The sequence below is a fragment of the Otolemur garnettii genome, unplaced genomic scaffold, assembly GCF_000181295.1.
Source record: "Otolemur garnettii isolate 467f Iridium unplaced genomic scaffold, OtoGar3 scaffold00024, whole genome shotgun sequence".
NCBI lineage: Eukaryota > Metazoa > Chordata > Mammalia > Primates > Galagidae > Otolemur > Otolemur garnettii.
Genome location: NW_003852419.1, coordinates 18,652,062 through 18,668,714, shown reverse-complemented (window position 1 = coordinate 18,668,714; position 16,653 = coordinate 18,652,062). Strand labels below are relative to the sequence as shown.

Here is a 16,653-nt window from a genome sequence, read left to right as displayed (position 1 = left end):
TTGGCGGGCCTAGGCTGGGGATTTGAACCTGCCACCTTAGGTGTATGTGGCTGGCGCCTTAGCCGCTTGAGCCACAGGTGCTGAGCCTAAATACAATACTTATTGGAAAAATGGTTTAGTCACTTCTTTGTTTCCTTTATTCTTTTTCTGTTTCTCATTGTCTAATACATAGTCAATTTAAAAAAAAAAATTGAGACAGGGCCTTGTTCTCTTTCTCAGGTTAGAGTATAGTGGCATCATCATAGCTCATTGCAACCTCAAACTTCTGGGTTCAAGTGATCCTCTTGCCTCAGCCACCCAAGAAACTGGGACTATAGGTGTGTACCACCATGACTGACTAACATTTTAAAAAATTTTTATAAAGACGGGGGTCTTGCTATATTGCCCAGGCTGTTCTCAAATTCATGGGCTCAAGTGATCCTCCTGCCTTGGTTTCCCAGATTGCTAGGATTACAGGCATTAGCCACTGTACCCAGGCCCATAATAATAATAATAATAATAATAATAATGTATATTTTTTGAGACAGAATCTCACCCTGTCGCCTTGGGAGAGTGCTTTGGCATCTTCATAGCTCACAAGTAACCTCATACTCTTGGGTTTGAGCAATCCTCCTGCCTCAGCCTCCCATGTAAGCTGGGACTACAGGAGTCCACCACAATACCTGGTTAGTTTTTTTCTAATTTCAGTAGAGAGGGGGATCTTGCTCTTCCTCAGTCTGGTCTCCAATTCCTGAGCTCAAGCAATCCACCTTACTCAACCTCCCAGAGAGCTAGGATTATAGGTGTGAGCCACCATGCTCAGCCAACAATGAAGTATTTTTATGTGAGAAAGAAATGGTATATTTTACTTTCCTTACTTAATTTTGCTTTTTTTTTACTTTCAGACAGAGTCTCACTTTGTCACCCTTGGTAGAGTGCTGTGGTGTCACAGCTCACAGTAACCTCAAATTCTTGGGCTTAAGTGAGTCTCTTGCCTTAACCTCCTGCATAGCTCAGACTATAGGTGTCCACCACAATGCCTGGCTATATTTTGGAGATGGGCTCTCACTCTTTCTCAGGCTAGTCTCGAACGCCTGAGCTCAGGCAATCCACCCACCTCAGCCTCCCAAGTGCTGGGATTACAGGCATGAGGCACCGCACCAGCCTTCATTTTGGGTCTTACAGTATGTTGCAATGGACTGAATGTGGGTGTCCCTGCAGCAAATTCACAGGTTGAAACTCTAACCTCCAATGTGATGGTATTAGGAGGCACGGCTTTTGAGAGGTCATTAGTCTATTAGGGAATCCTTATGGAAGAAATTAATGTCCTTCTAAAAGAGACCCTATAAAGCTCTCTAGTTCTTTTTTTCCCTTTTCACATGAAAGTATAGGGAGAAGTTAGCAGTCTGCAAGCCTGCAAGTATCCTCACAAGAACTCGATTATGCTGGCCCCCTGACCTTAGACATTGAGCCTCCAGAACTGTGAGAAATAAATGTTCACTGTTAAAGCCACCTAGACTGTGGCACACATAGTAGCAGCCCAAACTGACTGTTATAGCAAACCTATAACCTCAGCTAATTATTTTTATTTTTGGCTTAGAAATATTTCAGCAGAAACAGTTGTAGCTTCCTCTGTTCTGAGAATGGTCCAAGTGAAATGATAACTTCATCTCTCATTTCTCCATGAGTAAGAGAATCTGGGACCCATTGTTGAATGTCACCTCAGAGAAATTTCCCAGACTGTCAAATTGTAACTACCAGATTTAGTAGCCTTGTCAGATACTTTTACACTGTTCTCAAAAAGACAGCAACTCTGGCTTAGTGCCTGTAGCTCAGCGGCTAGGGCACTGGCCATGTGCACCGAGGCTGGTGAGTTTGAACCCAGCTTGGGCCTGGTAAACAACGACAACTGCAACAAAAAAATAGCCAGGCTTTGTGGCGGGTGCCTGTAGTCCCAGCTACTTGGGAAGGTGAAGCAAGAGAATCGTTTAAGCCCAGGAGTTTGAAGTTGCTGTGAGCAGTGACACCACAGCACTCTGCTAAGGTCACATAGTAAGACTCGGTCTCAAAAAAAAAAAAACAAAACAGCAACTCACTTTTGGACATTTGCTGATTCTGCTCCTGATAGACTTGAAGTTTCATAGACTCCATGTAGATTATTCATTCAGGTCTTGGTGACATAGAGCATTTAAAACAACAGACAGAATAGTCATAATTTTTCATTAACATTCTCCACACTGGGCGGTGCCTGTGGCTCAGTGAGTAGGGCGCTGGCCCCATATACCTAAGGGTGGTAGATTCAAACATAGCCCCAGCCAAACTGAAAAAATAAATAAAATAAAATAAAACAAAACATTCTTCACACTAAATTGAGCTTGATAGAAATGGGATTGCAACCTAAACTATGACTGCCAAGGTTAATTTTTTCTGAAAAAGAGTATGCCTTCTCTCTCATACCCTGCTTTAGCATCATGAAAAATTATAGTTTTGTCTACGTTAGGTTGGTGATGTTTTTGAAATATAAGAATGTGATGTGATGTGATATACTGTTCTATGAAGATTTTTTTTTTCTTTTTGTGAGACAGAGTCTTACTTTGTTGCCCTTGGTAGAGTGCAGTGGCATCATAGCTCACAGCAACTGCAAACTCTTGGGTTCAAGTGATTCTCTTGCCTCAGCCTCCCAAGTAGCTGGGGCTATGGGCGCCCACCACAATGCCCGGCTAATTTTAGAGACAAGGTCTTGCTCTGGCTCAGGCTGGTCTTGAAACTGTGAGCTCAGGCCATCCACCTGCCTTGACCTCCTACAGTGCTAGGATTACAGGTGTGAGCCATTGTGCCTGGCCATTATGAAGAATTTGTAAAAGCAAAAAGAGGCCTGGCGTGGTGGCTCACACCTGTAATCCTTGCATTTGGGGAGGCGGAGGTAGAGGATCTCCTGAGCTCAGGAGTCCCAGACCAGCCTGAGCATCAGTGAGAGAGACCCTATCTCTACAAAAAAACAAATAGTAAAATTAGGTGGGTGTGGTGTCTGTAGTCCCAGCTACTTGGGAGGCTAAGACAGAAGGATCCCTGGAGCCCAGCGGTTGGAGGTTGCAGTGAGCTGTGAGACACCACTACATTTTAGTCCGGGTGACAAGAAGAAGACCCTGTGTCAAGAAAAAAAAGATCAACTAAAAATGACCTTAATATCATTAATAGTAACATGGATGAATCTGTTTCAAAAAAGAAAAAGAGCAAAACAAAAAATAATTTCCTTACAATATATTCACAGAGGCCAGGCCCAGTGGCTCATGTATGTAATCCTAACACTCTGGGAGGCTGAGGCATGTGTATCGCTTGAGCTCAGCAGTTGGAGACCAGCCTGAGCAAAAGCAAAACCCTCCTCTCTAAAAGAAAAACAGTGGGGCATTTTGGTGGGTGCTTGTAGTCCCAGCTACTTGGGAGGCTAAGGCAAGAGGATTGCTTAAGCCCAAGAGTCTGAGGTTGCTGTAAGCTACATGCCTTAGAAATTCATTGGAAGAAAATACCCATGAAATTGTGAATTTGTATAGATTTACCTTAAAATTTTAAACTACATTGGCTCGGTGCCTGTAGCTCAGTGATTAGGGGGCCAGCCACATGCACTGGGGATGATGGGTTCGAACCCAGCCTGGGCCTGCTAAACAATAGTGACAGCAACAACAATAACAACAAAATAAAAAAAAAGAAAGAAAAAGAAGGGAAAAAATGGTAAACTGATCATTTGGAATACTTACATTTTATTACTAGAAAAACTGAAGGTAGGGGTGAGCATGGTAGCTCACGCCTGTAATCCTAGCACTCTGGGAGGCCAAGGCAAGCAGATTGCCTGAGTCTAGGAGTTCAAGCCCAGAGTAAGACTCCGTCTCTAAAAATAGGTGAGTGTCATGGTGGGTGCTTGTAGTCCTAGCTACTCAGGAGGCTGAGGCTTGAGCCCAGGAGTCTGAGGTTGCTGTGAGTTATGACACCACAGCACTCTACCAGGGGTTAAAAAGTGAGACTGTCCAAAAAAAAAAAAAATAACTTAAGCTATCTTGTATTTTTTTTTTTAAGACAGAGTCTACTGTTGCCCTCAGTAGCGTGCTGTGGCATCACAGCTCACAGCAACCTCCAACTCTTAGGCCTAAGCTATTCTCTTGCCTCAGCCTCCCAAGTAGCTGGGACTACAAGTGCCTGCCACAAAGCCCAGCTATTTTTTTCTTCCATTTGTCATTGTTGCTCAGCTGGCCTGAGCTGGGTTCAAACCCGCTGACCTCCCTGCAAGTGGCCAGCAACAGTATAAAGACAAAGCACAAAGTGAAAGCAAGATTTATTCAGAAACTTTAAAAGTCTACTCCACATAGATGGAACAGAGAATAGTTCCACTTGCAGAAGAGAACAGTCCCCATGGTGCCTGTGCCCCTCTATTTAAGCAATAGCTCAATTATAGGCTAAATAAGGACAGGAATATTCATGAAGGGTCAATGTTTTCCTGGCCTTAGGGTGACATCCTCCCTTTGACTAAATATGGTCAAATACGAAATGTAATGGCATGACATGCATCATGGGAGTAGGAGGTTTTTTTAGAAACTTTTATGGTAATAAAGTGTATAATGAAGCTGTAAGGTCAAGAAGTGGTCAAGTTCTCTACCATTTTGGTTCTAACTAGTTGGAACTTGCCCTAACTCCATCATGTTTTGTACAGGGTAGTTTGAAACTTTGTTTAGAGACTTCTTGACTCAGGCCATACTAAGGCAATGCCCAATGCATAAAGCAGTGCCCAAAGCAATACCTGCCATTTCCCTGTCTTAGTTCCGCTTCAGAGATACTCTCACTCAATCTTAAGGGATTGTAGGACAAATGGCCATATTCTGTAGTTTCTTCCTACTGATCTTAAAGGTGTAGTCCCTGCCTTCCATGTGAGGAGTAAATATTTCTGGAAAAATCCCAGGGGGCTCAGGAGGAGGATGCTTTACCATTCTGGATTAGCTGATGAGATGGGCTAGAAGTCTTGTATTAGCATCAACAGAATTGATGCAAATCAATCAACCTGGAAGATGCAAATTTTACTAGGAGGTTAAACATGTGCCAAAGATTGAAAGAGAGATGGCTAATAGGGCCCTAAGAAGGGAAGGAACCAAATGATACTGGGCAAATTTCCCTTAATAGAATCCAAAATGGTCTTGACTGAGGAGTTATTGATGTTATGTAGCCATGTAGTCCGTTGAAGGAAAATGTTTGCCCTTTGCTCTACCTCCCCTTAAACATTAATGTAGAGGCAACAAGATGTGTTCGCAACAGCACTTACAACTCCCTGTTCAGCCAAATTGCAACACCGTCCTTCTCTTATATCCAAGATGGACACAAAAGGTTTTTCCAGGGGAGGAAGTATAATGTAAACATGGTGAACAACTAATGCAAAATGCCAAGTTTGGTTAGTAACATTTCAAGCGACTTGATTCTAGCCACTAGGAAGCAAGCAAAGGAACCAGAACCAGAAGATTCTTAGGAATATACTAGTAAAGATTTATAAAACAAAAGTAAGTATACTCCCTTGAGTCATTTGAATGAGGGTGTCACTTAGTCTTTAAAGTTGTACATGTTGGGTGAATTAGAGTATGTATGAGGTTCTGTCTGAGTATATTTGTGTGTCCTGGCTTGGGAGTTGGTTCCTGCCTTGTACCCTGAGCTGCCAGGATAGGCTTAGGTCATCCTTGACCTTGAATTGGAAGAAGTGGGTAAGTCATTTTACTTGTTTTTATTTATCTTTCTTAAGTGTATGTATAGCTTACATTTATTTTAATGTCTATTATTAGGAGTGTTTTGAATCTTTTTTTTTTTTTTTTTTTGAGGCAAGCGTCTCACTTTGTTACCCTCAGTAGAGTGCTATAGCATCATAGTTCACAGCAACCTCAATCTCTTGGACTCAAGTGATTCTCTTGCCTCAGCCTCCTAAGTAGCTGGGACTATAGGCGCCAACCACAACACCTGGCTATTTTTAGAAGTGTGTGTGTGTGGGTCTTGCTCTGTGAACTCCTGAGCTCAGGCAATCCATTCAGTCTCCCAGAGTGGTAGGATTACAGGCATGAGTCATTGGGCCCAGCCTGTGTTTTGAATCTTTACACGTTAAGTTTGGTGATGTTTTTGTGACCAGAAATATGCTGCAGGAACATAACTCCTGTTAATATCAATTAGCATGGTAAAATTGGTTTTACTTGAAGTCAGTTTCCAAGCCCGTTGACATTAGATGAGGATTTACTATATTTTCGTATAACCTATACTTATCTTCCCATATTCCTCTACTTTAAATCATCTCTAGATTACTTACAAAACTTAATACAGTGTACATGGTATGTTGTTATATTGTACTGTTTTCTATTTGTATTTTTGTTGTCCCTCCCCCTCAATAGTTTCCAGGTGAGTTTGGTTGACACCATTGATGCAGAACCCTTGGATAGAGGGTTCTGTATCATATGTAGTAAATTATATATATTACAGTTTTTTAATATTTAGGCAATGAATATAATTTTAGGCCTGAAAGTCATCCGATATGACTTTGGTGCATTCCAAGCAAGCATTTAATTGTGATTTATTTATTTATTTAGGAGGGAGATATTTTTAAGTAGTGCTTTGGTGTTAACCATCATCCACTGCTGTGTGAAGATTTGCTGAATTGAGTTTATTTAATAAACCATTTATCCACCTCTTGGTGGCACAATGGGCCCAGCAAATTTTGGAGAGCTGCTTGCTCTAAGTAAAGGACAATCTGTAAAGCTGATTTAGAGGACACTTTGGAACAAACAACAGAGGCAGCCATGTGAGAGGCCACGTGCGTGTGACTTTCACAGAAAATACTACTGGGCGATAACGTAGTGTATGAAGGGCAGCTAGGGTGAAAGGAAAAACTGAGCATGTGGTAGATCCAGGGAACCAGGTGGGACGCAGTTGGCATGCATGCTTACCCAGCAAAAATACGCGTTGTTAAACCAATTACAATAATTACTAGTGCTTTAGTTTTTAGGAAGTGTTGGTTGTTAAAGCAGCCAAATACCTACACAAGGAGAGAAGGTTAAAACTACGTAGTTCATCCAAACGTCTTTCCCAGTTACTCTCATCTTCAACTCCCTGGCCCCAAACCCAGGCCTCTAAAATGGATTAGCACGATCCCGGGCCTACCCCGGTCTCCGAAGTGTTCTTTTCACTCCGCTTTCCACCCCCTCCCCTATTGAAAAACAACTGGGTGTGTCCTCCTTGTTCCCAGCGCAGCCCCCTCTGAGGGGCGGATCCTGATCCCGGCGGGCTCAAGCCCCCGTTGGATGGCGGGAGCCGGCGGGAACGGGCCGGCGGGATCCAGAGGAAGCCAAGCGAACCATGCTGCGCGCCTCGCTCAAACTCCCGCCGCCACCAGCTCACGCGCTGCGCCCTCCCTTCTTCGTCACCAAAGGCGCCCAGCCAATGAGAGGGCTTGAAAGGCCGGGCCTGCGAACTAAGCACTGGGAGGGGGAGCGGCCGGAGGGGGAAGGGAAGTAGGGGGAGGGCTACGTTTGATTGATAGCTCATTCGAACCAATCCTCCACCTGTCTTCTCTCCGCTCTCTTCTCCTCACGACTTTGCTCTTCGTCCCCACCTCCTTTTCCTCCACCCCCCCTCCGCCTTTTCGACCCGCCCCATTCCCCCTCCCCCACTCCGCGGGCAAATCGGTCTGGAAAGAGGCGGGGGGCCGAAGCGGCAGGCTCGTGTGGAGCCTTGAGATGAGATCGACAGGCTCCTGGGCCAATAAGAGAGAGGCTGATGGCGCGTCTGTGGCTGGAAGCGACCAATAGGCGGGCGGGCTGGGGGCGGAGGCCCAGGTTCCAAACGCTCCGCGGCGCCATGGGCTGAAAACTCAACCGAGATGGAATCTCCCAGTCTGAACCGGTTTCAACCGGTTCCGAGTTTGAGGCACTAGGAGGAGGGGGAGAAGCGGCTGCAGCGGCCGCGGCAGGAGCAGCGGGAGCTACAGCATCAGCAAGAGCAACAGTAGCTACAGCCCCGGCGGCGCTGCCTGTTCCAGTCTTTGCTGCTGCAGTCCGTGCAACCACCCAGAGGGGGAGGGGGGAACCACCAGTCGCTGAGGAGCAAGAGAAGGGGGGAAAGTTTAGGCGAGCCTGGGTGGGGGGGCCCAGCGCCGGAGCTGCGTGAAGGAGGGAGCCGTATTTTGGTAGGGGGGAGTCGGACTGCAACTGGCAGCAGAGCGTCCCCCCCGGCCGTGTGGACTTTACAACCCCTACTCCTGCCGCTTCTGCTGCCGCCTGTGGCTGGAGGGTCCCCTTGAGGCTGAATCTTTGGGACTTGACCCCGTTCCCCTCCCCCTTCCCTCACTCCCCAGACGGGCGGGAGCATTTATTTCACAGATTAAATTCTCCTTCTTTTTTGGGGGGAGGCGGGTGGGTGTGTGTGTTGGGGGGAGGTGTTTCCTGAAATAGTAAATATTATTGAGCTTTTTTTGCCCTTTTCCTCTTCGTTTTTTTAATTTTCTTTTTTTAAGGTGGGAAAACTGTGAAACCCACCTTGATTCCTCCCCTCTTCCCCCTCCCCACCTTCCCTCACCCTAATTCCCCGACAAGGAAGGAAGAAGCAGTTGTTTCGATCTCTGGGTAAGTCGACTGTGTCTTCCGGGCCGAGGGTCGGGCGGCGGCGCGGCCGGGCGGGAGGAGGCCGGCGTGGGGCGCGGCGGCGGCCGCGGGAAGCGAGCCTGGGAGGCGGCGGCGGCCGGCGGGCCGGGGGGCGCGCCGGGCCCACAGCGGAGCCTGCGATTGAATGGAACTGCTGCCGCTGGGGGATGGAGGCGGGGAGGTGGCCGCGGGAGGGGAGCGCTTGCTGGGTCATTCGCGTGTGGTGGTGGCGGTGGAGGAAGGCTAGGAGCGTGATAGTGAAGCGGGGCCCCCACGCGGGGGAAGAAGGGCTTTCCCAGCCCATTGGACTGGGGAGAAGTTGGGGTGCTTTTCGAAACATCTCTGTAAATTATTAGGAGTGGAAGTTTCCAGAAATATTTAGTGCAGCAGCATTGAAACGTCCGCCTGCATCACGTGGCCCCCTCGGTGGAGAGCTTGGGATGGGGGAGGGAGGGGCTGCCGACTCTCTACTCCTCCAGCGAGGAAACTCGAAAGCTTTCTGATTTTTTGTAGAGTGGGATATGAAGTAGGAGAGATCACTTCTTCAGTGGCCTGCAAGCGGGATTCTTTTCGGGTCTTACAATTTCTTTTCTGGGGCTTGAGTGCGTTAAGTTGGTCGAGTCATTTACTGTTAGCATTGTACAGTGGGTGATGCCCTGATCCTCCTTCGTTCCGATGTCTTTGAGTTTGGGTGGGTGGGAGGAAGTGCTGTAGTAGAGGGAGCACTCTGTAGTTACCCAGCCCGGACCTTCTCTGATCACGCCGAGGCCATGCTGCATAGAGAATGGGGCGGTGAACTTAAGGCGCCGGGTCTAAATGCCTCCTCCGAGTATGGGCGGGGTGAGTGCGTGCTCCTGTGTGCTATAGTTAGAAGTGCTGCAAATGGGTTAGGGTGGGAAGCGAGGGGAGGGCGGGCGCTAGTGAGGTGTGTTTCTCGTGAATGAAGCAGCCGGTTGCCCACACTCCTAAGTAGCAGTCTTTCGCCTTGTAGCGACTTGTTTTTTTTTTTTTCTCTGTGTGAAGTTAATATTAGCAACGATTATGATTTTTTGGGTTTTGAATAAGAACTGCCGGAGTGTATATTTTGTAATTCACTTGTAGAGTCACAGCATTATCTATTAAGCTGGATAATCCTTAGTATATGCTATCCATTGAGTGGATTTTAGGATTGAGGGGCCCAACAAGAAACGAGCGTTTGTGGTTAACACCTTTCCCAGTATGGTTGTTGGCTTTCCTACGGGAATGTGTATCTTAAGCGTGTGGGGACACTGCTGTTAGTGGAAAGAATGTTTTGGAAGCTGTTTGATTTGGGGGACTAATTGTGCTTGGCATTGACCACAAAGCCGCCATTTCTGTATTACGTGCAGTTCAAGAATAGGTAGGTCATTTTCGAAGATAACTGCTAGTTCTAAGGATGGCAAACTACTGTACTTGAGCGCTTCTTTTCTAAATCTTGTTTTTCACATAAATCTACCTCAAAGAGCTCAGATAATGTACTTGAAAGTGAAACTTTTCACAGAGTTACTTAATCCTTTTTGTTTGGCAATAAATTATGATTGGTAGGAATAAGTAGGAGAAACTTTGTTCGTTTTTAACCAAAAAAAAGGGAAACCTAGTGCATAGACCTGGGTGCTTGTGGACATTTCTTTTAAAGCCTCAATTTTAAAGATCATTCTGATTTTCTTAAAATTTTATGGTACTTGAAGTGGAGCAAAGTTAACACATTTATTGATGGAATATGTGTTTCTTTCTCATCTTAGTGTGTAGATCTCAGGGTTTTTTTGTGGTGTGTGGCAAGTGTTCTGTGGTTTAAAAGACACGTGTTTAATGCTTACTACAAATTTTTTTTTGAAGTCTTGTCAGTTTTGGTTGTCAATAATGGACCAAAAGACTTAGGGGAGCAAAAAATAATTCAACTCTTAATTTCTTTTTTTACTTTTCTTTTTAAAAACGTTTTTGTATTATACCTGGCCTGGGTGACTCACCTTTTGGATTTCTAATTTGTTGTAACAGACTCACCTTTTGGATTTCTAATTTGTTGTAACAGACAGCATCTTTAAATAAAGCCTTTGCTTTAAAGTTGAAATTGTTGCCATTATTTAGGAGCAATTTATGACTTATAAAATGGCCATGAACTAATGCCTTTTTTCCCCCCCAATCAAGCTAGTTTGCCCAAACATGTAATCAAATGAGCCACTCATTTTGGGATTTTTTTGGACTTGAAAGGAGGGCAAGAGGTGGGGATGACCATCTGACCTTGTTAGTTCTAACTACACTAAAAGGAGGAGTTTCACGTATAGCTAGCTCTCTGGATGTCCTGAGGCCTCTATAATTTTGTGCAAAATTGCGAGTTTTAAAAATTGAGCTAGAACTATTGTGTTCATCTGATATTAAGGCATTTTAGCCAAAAGGTTAAGGACTGAATCCATCCACAGTGGCATTGGTTTTGAAGAAAAAGCAGAGGAAAGATTTTTTTGGTAATTCTGGGCAACAAAAATGTGGATGTGTGCCAGCATCTTTAGAGTAGAATCCTCTTAAAAGGATAACATTGCATATGAACCAGAGGGTTTGAGCCAGTACATATTTAAGATGAAGTAGCTCATTTTCTGTTAGAATTTGTTTTTATTTGGAAAGGGGCATGCTTTTACCTTGCCAGTGACTATTTGGGAATTTAAAAATATCTTCTTTGACATAGTGCCATAAAGCTTTTTTTCTAGACCTCATATTCAAATTAGTGTGCTTGTAAATGTAATTTCAATCCCCCAAATCATTGAGAGTTGAAAGAAGCAATTTGAATGGTTAACTTTAGTGTTAAACCAAGTTCTGTAGAGGATATGGGAATTGATACCAAGATTTGTGAGCCTTGTGATGCATATTTATTATTCATTGTTGTAAACAATAGGAAATCTTGTATGTCTATTTAATTCTGTCCTGTCTTTATAGCTTGTCTTAAAAATTATCTGCTGTGAGTTTTTTTGTTGACCTATGCAGAAGATCCTGCTAAGGAAATACAAAACACCACATTCACTTGAACTTTAGTCCATGCTTAATACTATCTTAGTTTTGTATTAGATAAGTCTCTGACATACTCATTAAAATATTCGTAAGAGCGTGGTTAAAATGAATTGAGCAGGAAGTTTTTGACTCAACATATCAAAACTTCATAGACACCTTCAATTATTTTTTTTCTTTATTTTCAGTAATCTATGCCAGCAATTATGACAATGTTAGCAGACCATGCAGCTCGTCAGCTGCTTGATTTCAGCCAAAAACTGGATATCAACTTATTAGACAATGTGGTGAATTGCTTATACCATGGAGAAGGAGCCCAGGTAAAGTAGCCAACTAAAACCTTATAACATTATTACAGAGTAACAAAGTTGCTGGGTTTAGAATAAAATTTTAAATTACCACCTTTCAAAAAAATGTATTCTATAGTTTGTATTACTTTAGGATTGTATGGTAACTATAATGAGAATTTGGAGGAATAAAATTGCATCATGTTTGACATGGTTAAGAGTGGAATGTTTTGGATTATTATACTTGTTCTACCCTTAACTTCATAAGCCCCCCCCCCCCTTTTTTTTTTTTGCAGTTTTTGGCCGGGGCTGGCTTTGAACCCACTACTTCTGGCATACCGGCATTTGGGGCTGGCGCCCTACCCTTTTGTGCCACAGTTGCCTCCCCATAAACCTTTTTTAGTAAACACAGAGCCCAATGTTATTAAATGCTTGGTAGATATTATTTGATTTTGGGGCACTTGTCAAATCTCTACTGTTAATGTAGAGAATCATATTAACCATAAGCCATATTTTGAGCAGTTTAAGGTTTTTGTTTTCTTAATACCCAATTAAAACATAAGGGAGACAGGAATGTGTAAAATTTTAAATTGTGACACAAGAAACTGGACAATCTCGGACCTTCACCCTCTAGGGCGAAATACTTTCAAATGAGTAAAAAATGTCTGCAGTCAAAAATCTTCTAAAGGTAACATGGAATAATACAGGTTTGTTGCCAAAACAGTAGATTCCTGTTCAGATATGTTCACCTACTAGATTATGAAGTTATTTATATTGTCAGGATATTTATGTTTGTGTAGTTAAAAGCCATGAGTGTCATCACACTTTTTAGAAACTCGAGAGGCAGATATGGTAGGGTGTCTTTTATATAATCCAAAAAGTATGTTGTGTAAATTTTAAGCATGCTTAAATTAAATACATCATTCCCTTATAAAATCCAACAATAATAATTCACTATTAAAAAGAGAAAATTGAAAAGTAAAAGGGCCATGGAAGTTGTAAGAGTAGAAAAACATTTCTCTGCAATGATTCTATAAGCCAGCTATTCCAGGTTTACACTCTTAGGGGCTTTTGATCTGTATATTATCTCTAAAAGCATTCTTGAAAAAGTTATCTGTTAATATTTATTTATACGTCACATAGTTTCCACATGCTGTACGTTCAGCATGGAGCTTTAAGCTTCATTTCTAACGTGAATGTGTGGAAAACAACTGCTTTTGGAGCAAAGTATGAAATAAGATTGGATTCAGCTTTGACTGTAGTATTGGAAGCACAGGTTTATTATAGTCATTAGGAAGAAGGGCATTTAATTTTCCACATAGCTTCAGCTACAAATACTGTTTAGTCTTATCCTTTTTAAACTTGGTTCACAATACCTAAAGTTACAACTAAACTAGCCCATAAAGGTATGAATAAACCAGCACATACCAGTATTATTTTAACATTGACTTGTTAATAAAAAGTAGATGTGGGTGGCACCCGTGGCTCAAAGGAGGAGTAGAGTGCTGGCCCCATATACGGGAGGTGGCGGGTTCAAACCTGGCCCCAGCCAAAACTGCAAATAAATAAGTAAAATAAAAAAATTAAAAAAAAAAAAGTAGATGTAGAAAAGTGTTTCATAGTATTTTTTATTTGTAAGGGTCAACTTTCACTAAAATAAAAGGATCGTATGTCTGTAGTAAGTTGACCACCCAAGGGATTGTAACAAACTGGTTAACATAAGGAACTAGGCCTACTACACTGCACTGGTAGGTACATGTGCATGTCCAGTCTATGAAAATTAGGTCAGCTTACGGAGGTGGTCATTGTAGGCAGGTGGTTGACTATGGAGGTTCTATCCTATATTTATATCTCGTGATAGATGAGTTACATAAAAGTAATTGGCAAACTTATATTTGCTGTATAGTAATGAGGAAACTGAAGTTTAGAACGTAAAGCCAGGTGAGAACTACTTTTGTTCTCCAAAAGTCACTTCTTCAGACTTAATAATTCTCACTATTCATATACCACCACCTTCTTGTAGGAGTCTTGTGTTAAATGAGAAGGAGTAGTAAAAAGCTATTGTGAAAAGCATGTTTTTAGTGTTAGTGATTCTAGGATGATCTCTAGTCATTGTTTTAATTATCCTCCAAGAGATTGGAAGGTTAGTGATGAGGTTTGTAAAGCACCTAATTAAAGGATGCATTTGGAAGTATAATGACAGATGTAGCACATATGATACAAATTCATTGTTTCAAAATAATGTGTGCTTTCTTAATTTTTTTTTAACTTAGCTAAAATATGCACTAATAATGGTCACTAAAATGTTAGTTAATTAAACTTTTAAAGTCAACTGTAGGTAGCCTAACTTTTTTAAAAGACTAACTTTGGAGGGGAAGAAATTATATGGAAGAGTAGCTTTTAATATGTAGGGAGAACTTTTGCACACTGTAAAGTAACATTAGTATTGCCTTCTGTTATAATAAGCATTTTTCTATTTTTAGCCAAGTAGACAGCTAGAAAAAAAGATACGGGGAAGAGTTGAATGTTTTCTCCAATATTGCGTTCTGCTAAGTATCTTGAACTCTTGAATCTATTGCTTAGCAACTGAAATGCTTTCACTATTCAGTTAGTAGCGTGGGGAGATGTTAGGTTTTCTTCTTTCTCTTTAGTTTTCTTTCTTTCTTTTTTTTTTTTTTGAGACAGAGTCTCATTATGCCCCCCTCAGTAGAGGGGGACTCCAGGCACCTGCCACAACACCTAGCTATTTTTTGTTGCAGGTATTGTTGTTAGGCAGGCACGGGCCATGTTCAAACCTGCCAGCTTTGATGTATGTGGCCAGAGCCCTCTTTAGTTTTCTTTTGCGTCTTTTATTTTTTTAACTCTTGCTAGACTTTTTTTTTTTGGCAGTTTTTGGCGGGGGCTGGGTTTGAACTCACCACCTCTGGTATATGGGGCCGGTGGCCTACTCCTTGAGCAACAGGCACTGCCCTTTTTTTTTTTTTTTTTTTTTGAGACAGAGTCTCAAGCTGTTGCTCTGGGTAGAGTGCCATGGCATCACAGCTCACAGCAACCTCAAACTCTTGGGCTTAAGCAATCCTCTTTCCTCAGCCTTCTAAGTAGCTGGGACTACAGGCGCCTGCTACAATGCCCGGCTATTTTTTGGTTATAGTTGTCATTGTTGTTTGGCAGGCCGGGCTGGATTTGAACTGGCCAGCTCTGACGTATGTGGCTGGCACCCTAGCTGCTTGACTACAGGAGCTGAGCCAGGACTTTTAAGTTAATAAGAAATACATGTAAAGATGGTGGGATTAGAAAAAGACATAGCATACAAATAATAGAAGTAACTTCAGAAAGTAAAATAACTAACAAATACATGATTTATGCAGAGACTGAAATGAATGGTGTTAGTGTGGGAAATATTCACTTCAAAGAATCTGACAAAATAGCTTGAGCAAGTTAACTTTTACTATGCATAGATTTTTGATATACTTTATCCTCTAGATATTTTTACTAGTTTATGTGCATGTTCACATCTCTAGTTAGATATGGATATCTACCTAGACCAGGGGTCCTCAAACTTGGTAAGCAGGGGGCCAGTTCACTGTCCCTCAGACTGTTAGAGGGCCAGACTGCGGCCCCGGGATGAGCCTGCTGCTAAGCAGGACAGGCAGCGGTGGCAAAAACACCCTGCGGGCTGGATGTGGCCTGCAGGCCGTAGTTTGAGGATGCCTGATAAGACATTCTCGGGGAGGATCAAAACACTGAAGATAACACATCTTACTGTTCTTTCTGCCTTTTCTCATATGGCACAATTAACACCTCCTTAGAATCTTAATGAAACAACAAAAATTATATTGTGAAAGCTTACACTTTATGCCTTTACTTTTAATCCCATACCCTCATGGTGGAACCAGGCAACTGATTTTTCTTCCCAATTCCACAGTGGTTCTGGTGGAATTCTCATAAATTGATTGTGTATCTCTAAAATATTTTATAGACTTGAGCAGTATGCATTGCTGGTTGACGTATAGAATATTCATGAATGTGCTTAATTTTTCTCCATATAGATTGAGTGTGTATCTCTAAAAATATTATACAATAAGCAGTGTGTATTTTTTGGTTGATAATATAGAATAATCATGAATGTGATTGTTTGGTACTTGAGGAAAAGATCATTGTTAACCTCAAAGCCAAAATAAGCATAAGTTTGGAATAAAAGTCAAGCCAGAGATTATGCGGTGTCTGTATCAGAGATGAAGTAAAAATGCTTCCTACCCCTTGTGATGCTTTCTTTATAATCATTGATAAAGTAGAATCTAAGAGAAAGATAATGGACACATTTAAAAACCATCCAACTTTACTTTATGCTTATAACTTTAATGACATAGGTGAAAGAAACGGAAAGAAAGATCCAATTGAGCTAGAAAAAAGTTGTCAGTAGAATTAAAAGCCTTTGGCAAAATGATTTTATCTAAAAAAACTTACAATCATTAAAATGGAGAAACTATATACATGGGGCTGGATCTTAAAAACTATGACAGGCTCGGTGCCCATAGCACAGTGGTTACAGTGCCAGCCACATACACTGAGGCTGATGGGTTTGAACCAGGCCTGGGCCAGCTAAACAACAGTGACAACTACAACAGAAAATAAATAGCTGGGCGTTGTGGCAGGTGCCTGTAGTCCCAGCTACTTGGGAGGCTGAGACAAGAGAATCGCTTAAGCCCAAGAGTTTGAGTTTG

The 16,653-nt window shown here is 42.4% G+C and overlaps 1 protein-coding gene across 1 annotated transcript in view; it reads left to right on the top strand.

The window, feature by feature from the left end:
- The first annotated feature begins 7,897 nt into the window (after positions 1-7,897).
- XPO1 (exportin 1) overlaps positions 7,898-16,653 on the top strand; it is a 50,139-nt gene continuing 41,383 nt past the window's right edge. Inside the window, exons 1-2 of the mRNA XM_003787942.3 lie at positions 7,898-8,612; positions 11,831-11,962. Of these exons, the coding sequence (XP_003787990.1) occupies positions 11,837-11,962 (126 nt within the window). The 5' untranslated portion in view covers positions 7,898-8,612; positions 11,831-11,836. The remainder of the gene's footprint in view (positions 8,613-11,830; positions 11,963-16,653) is intronic.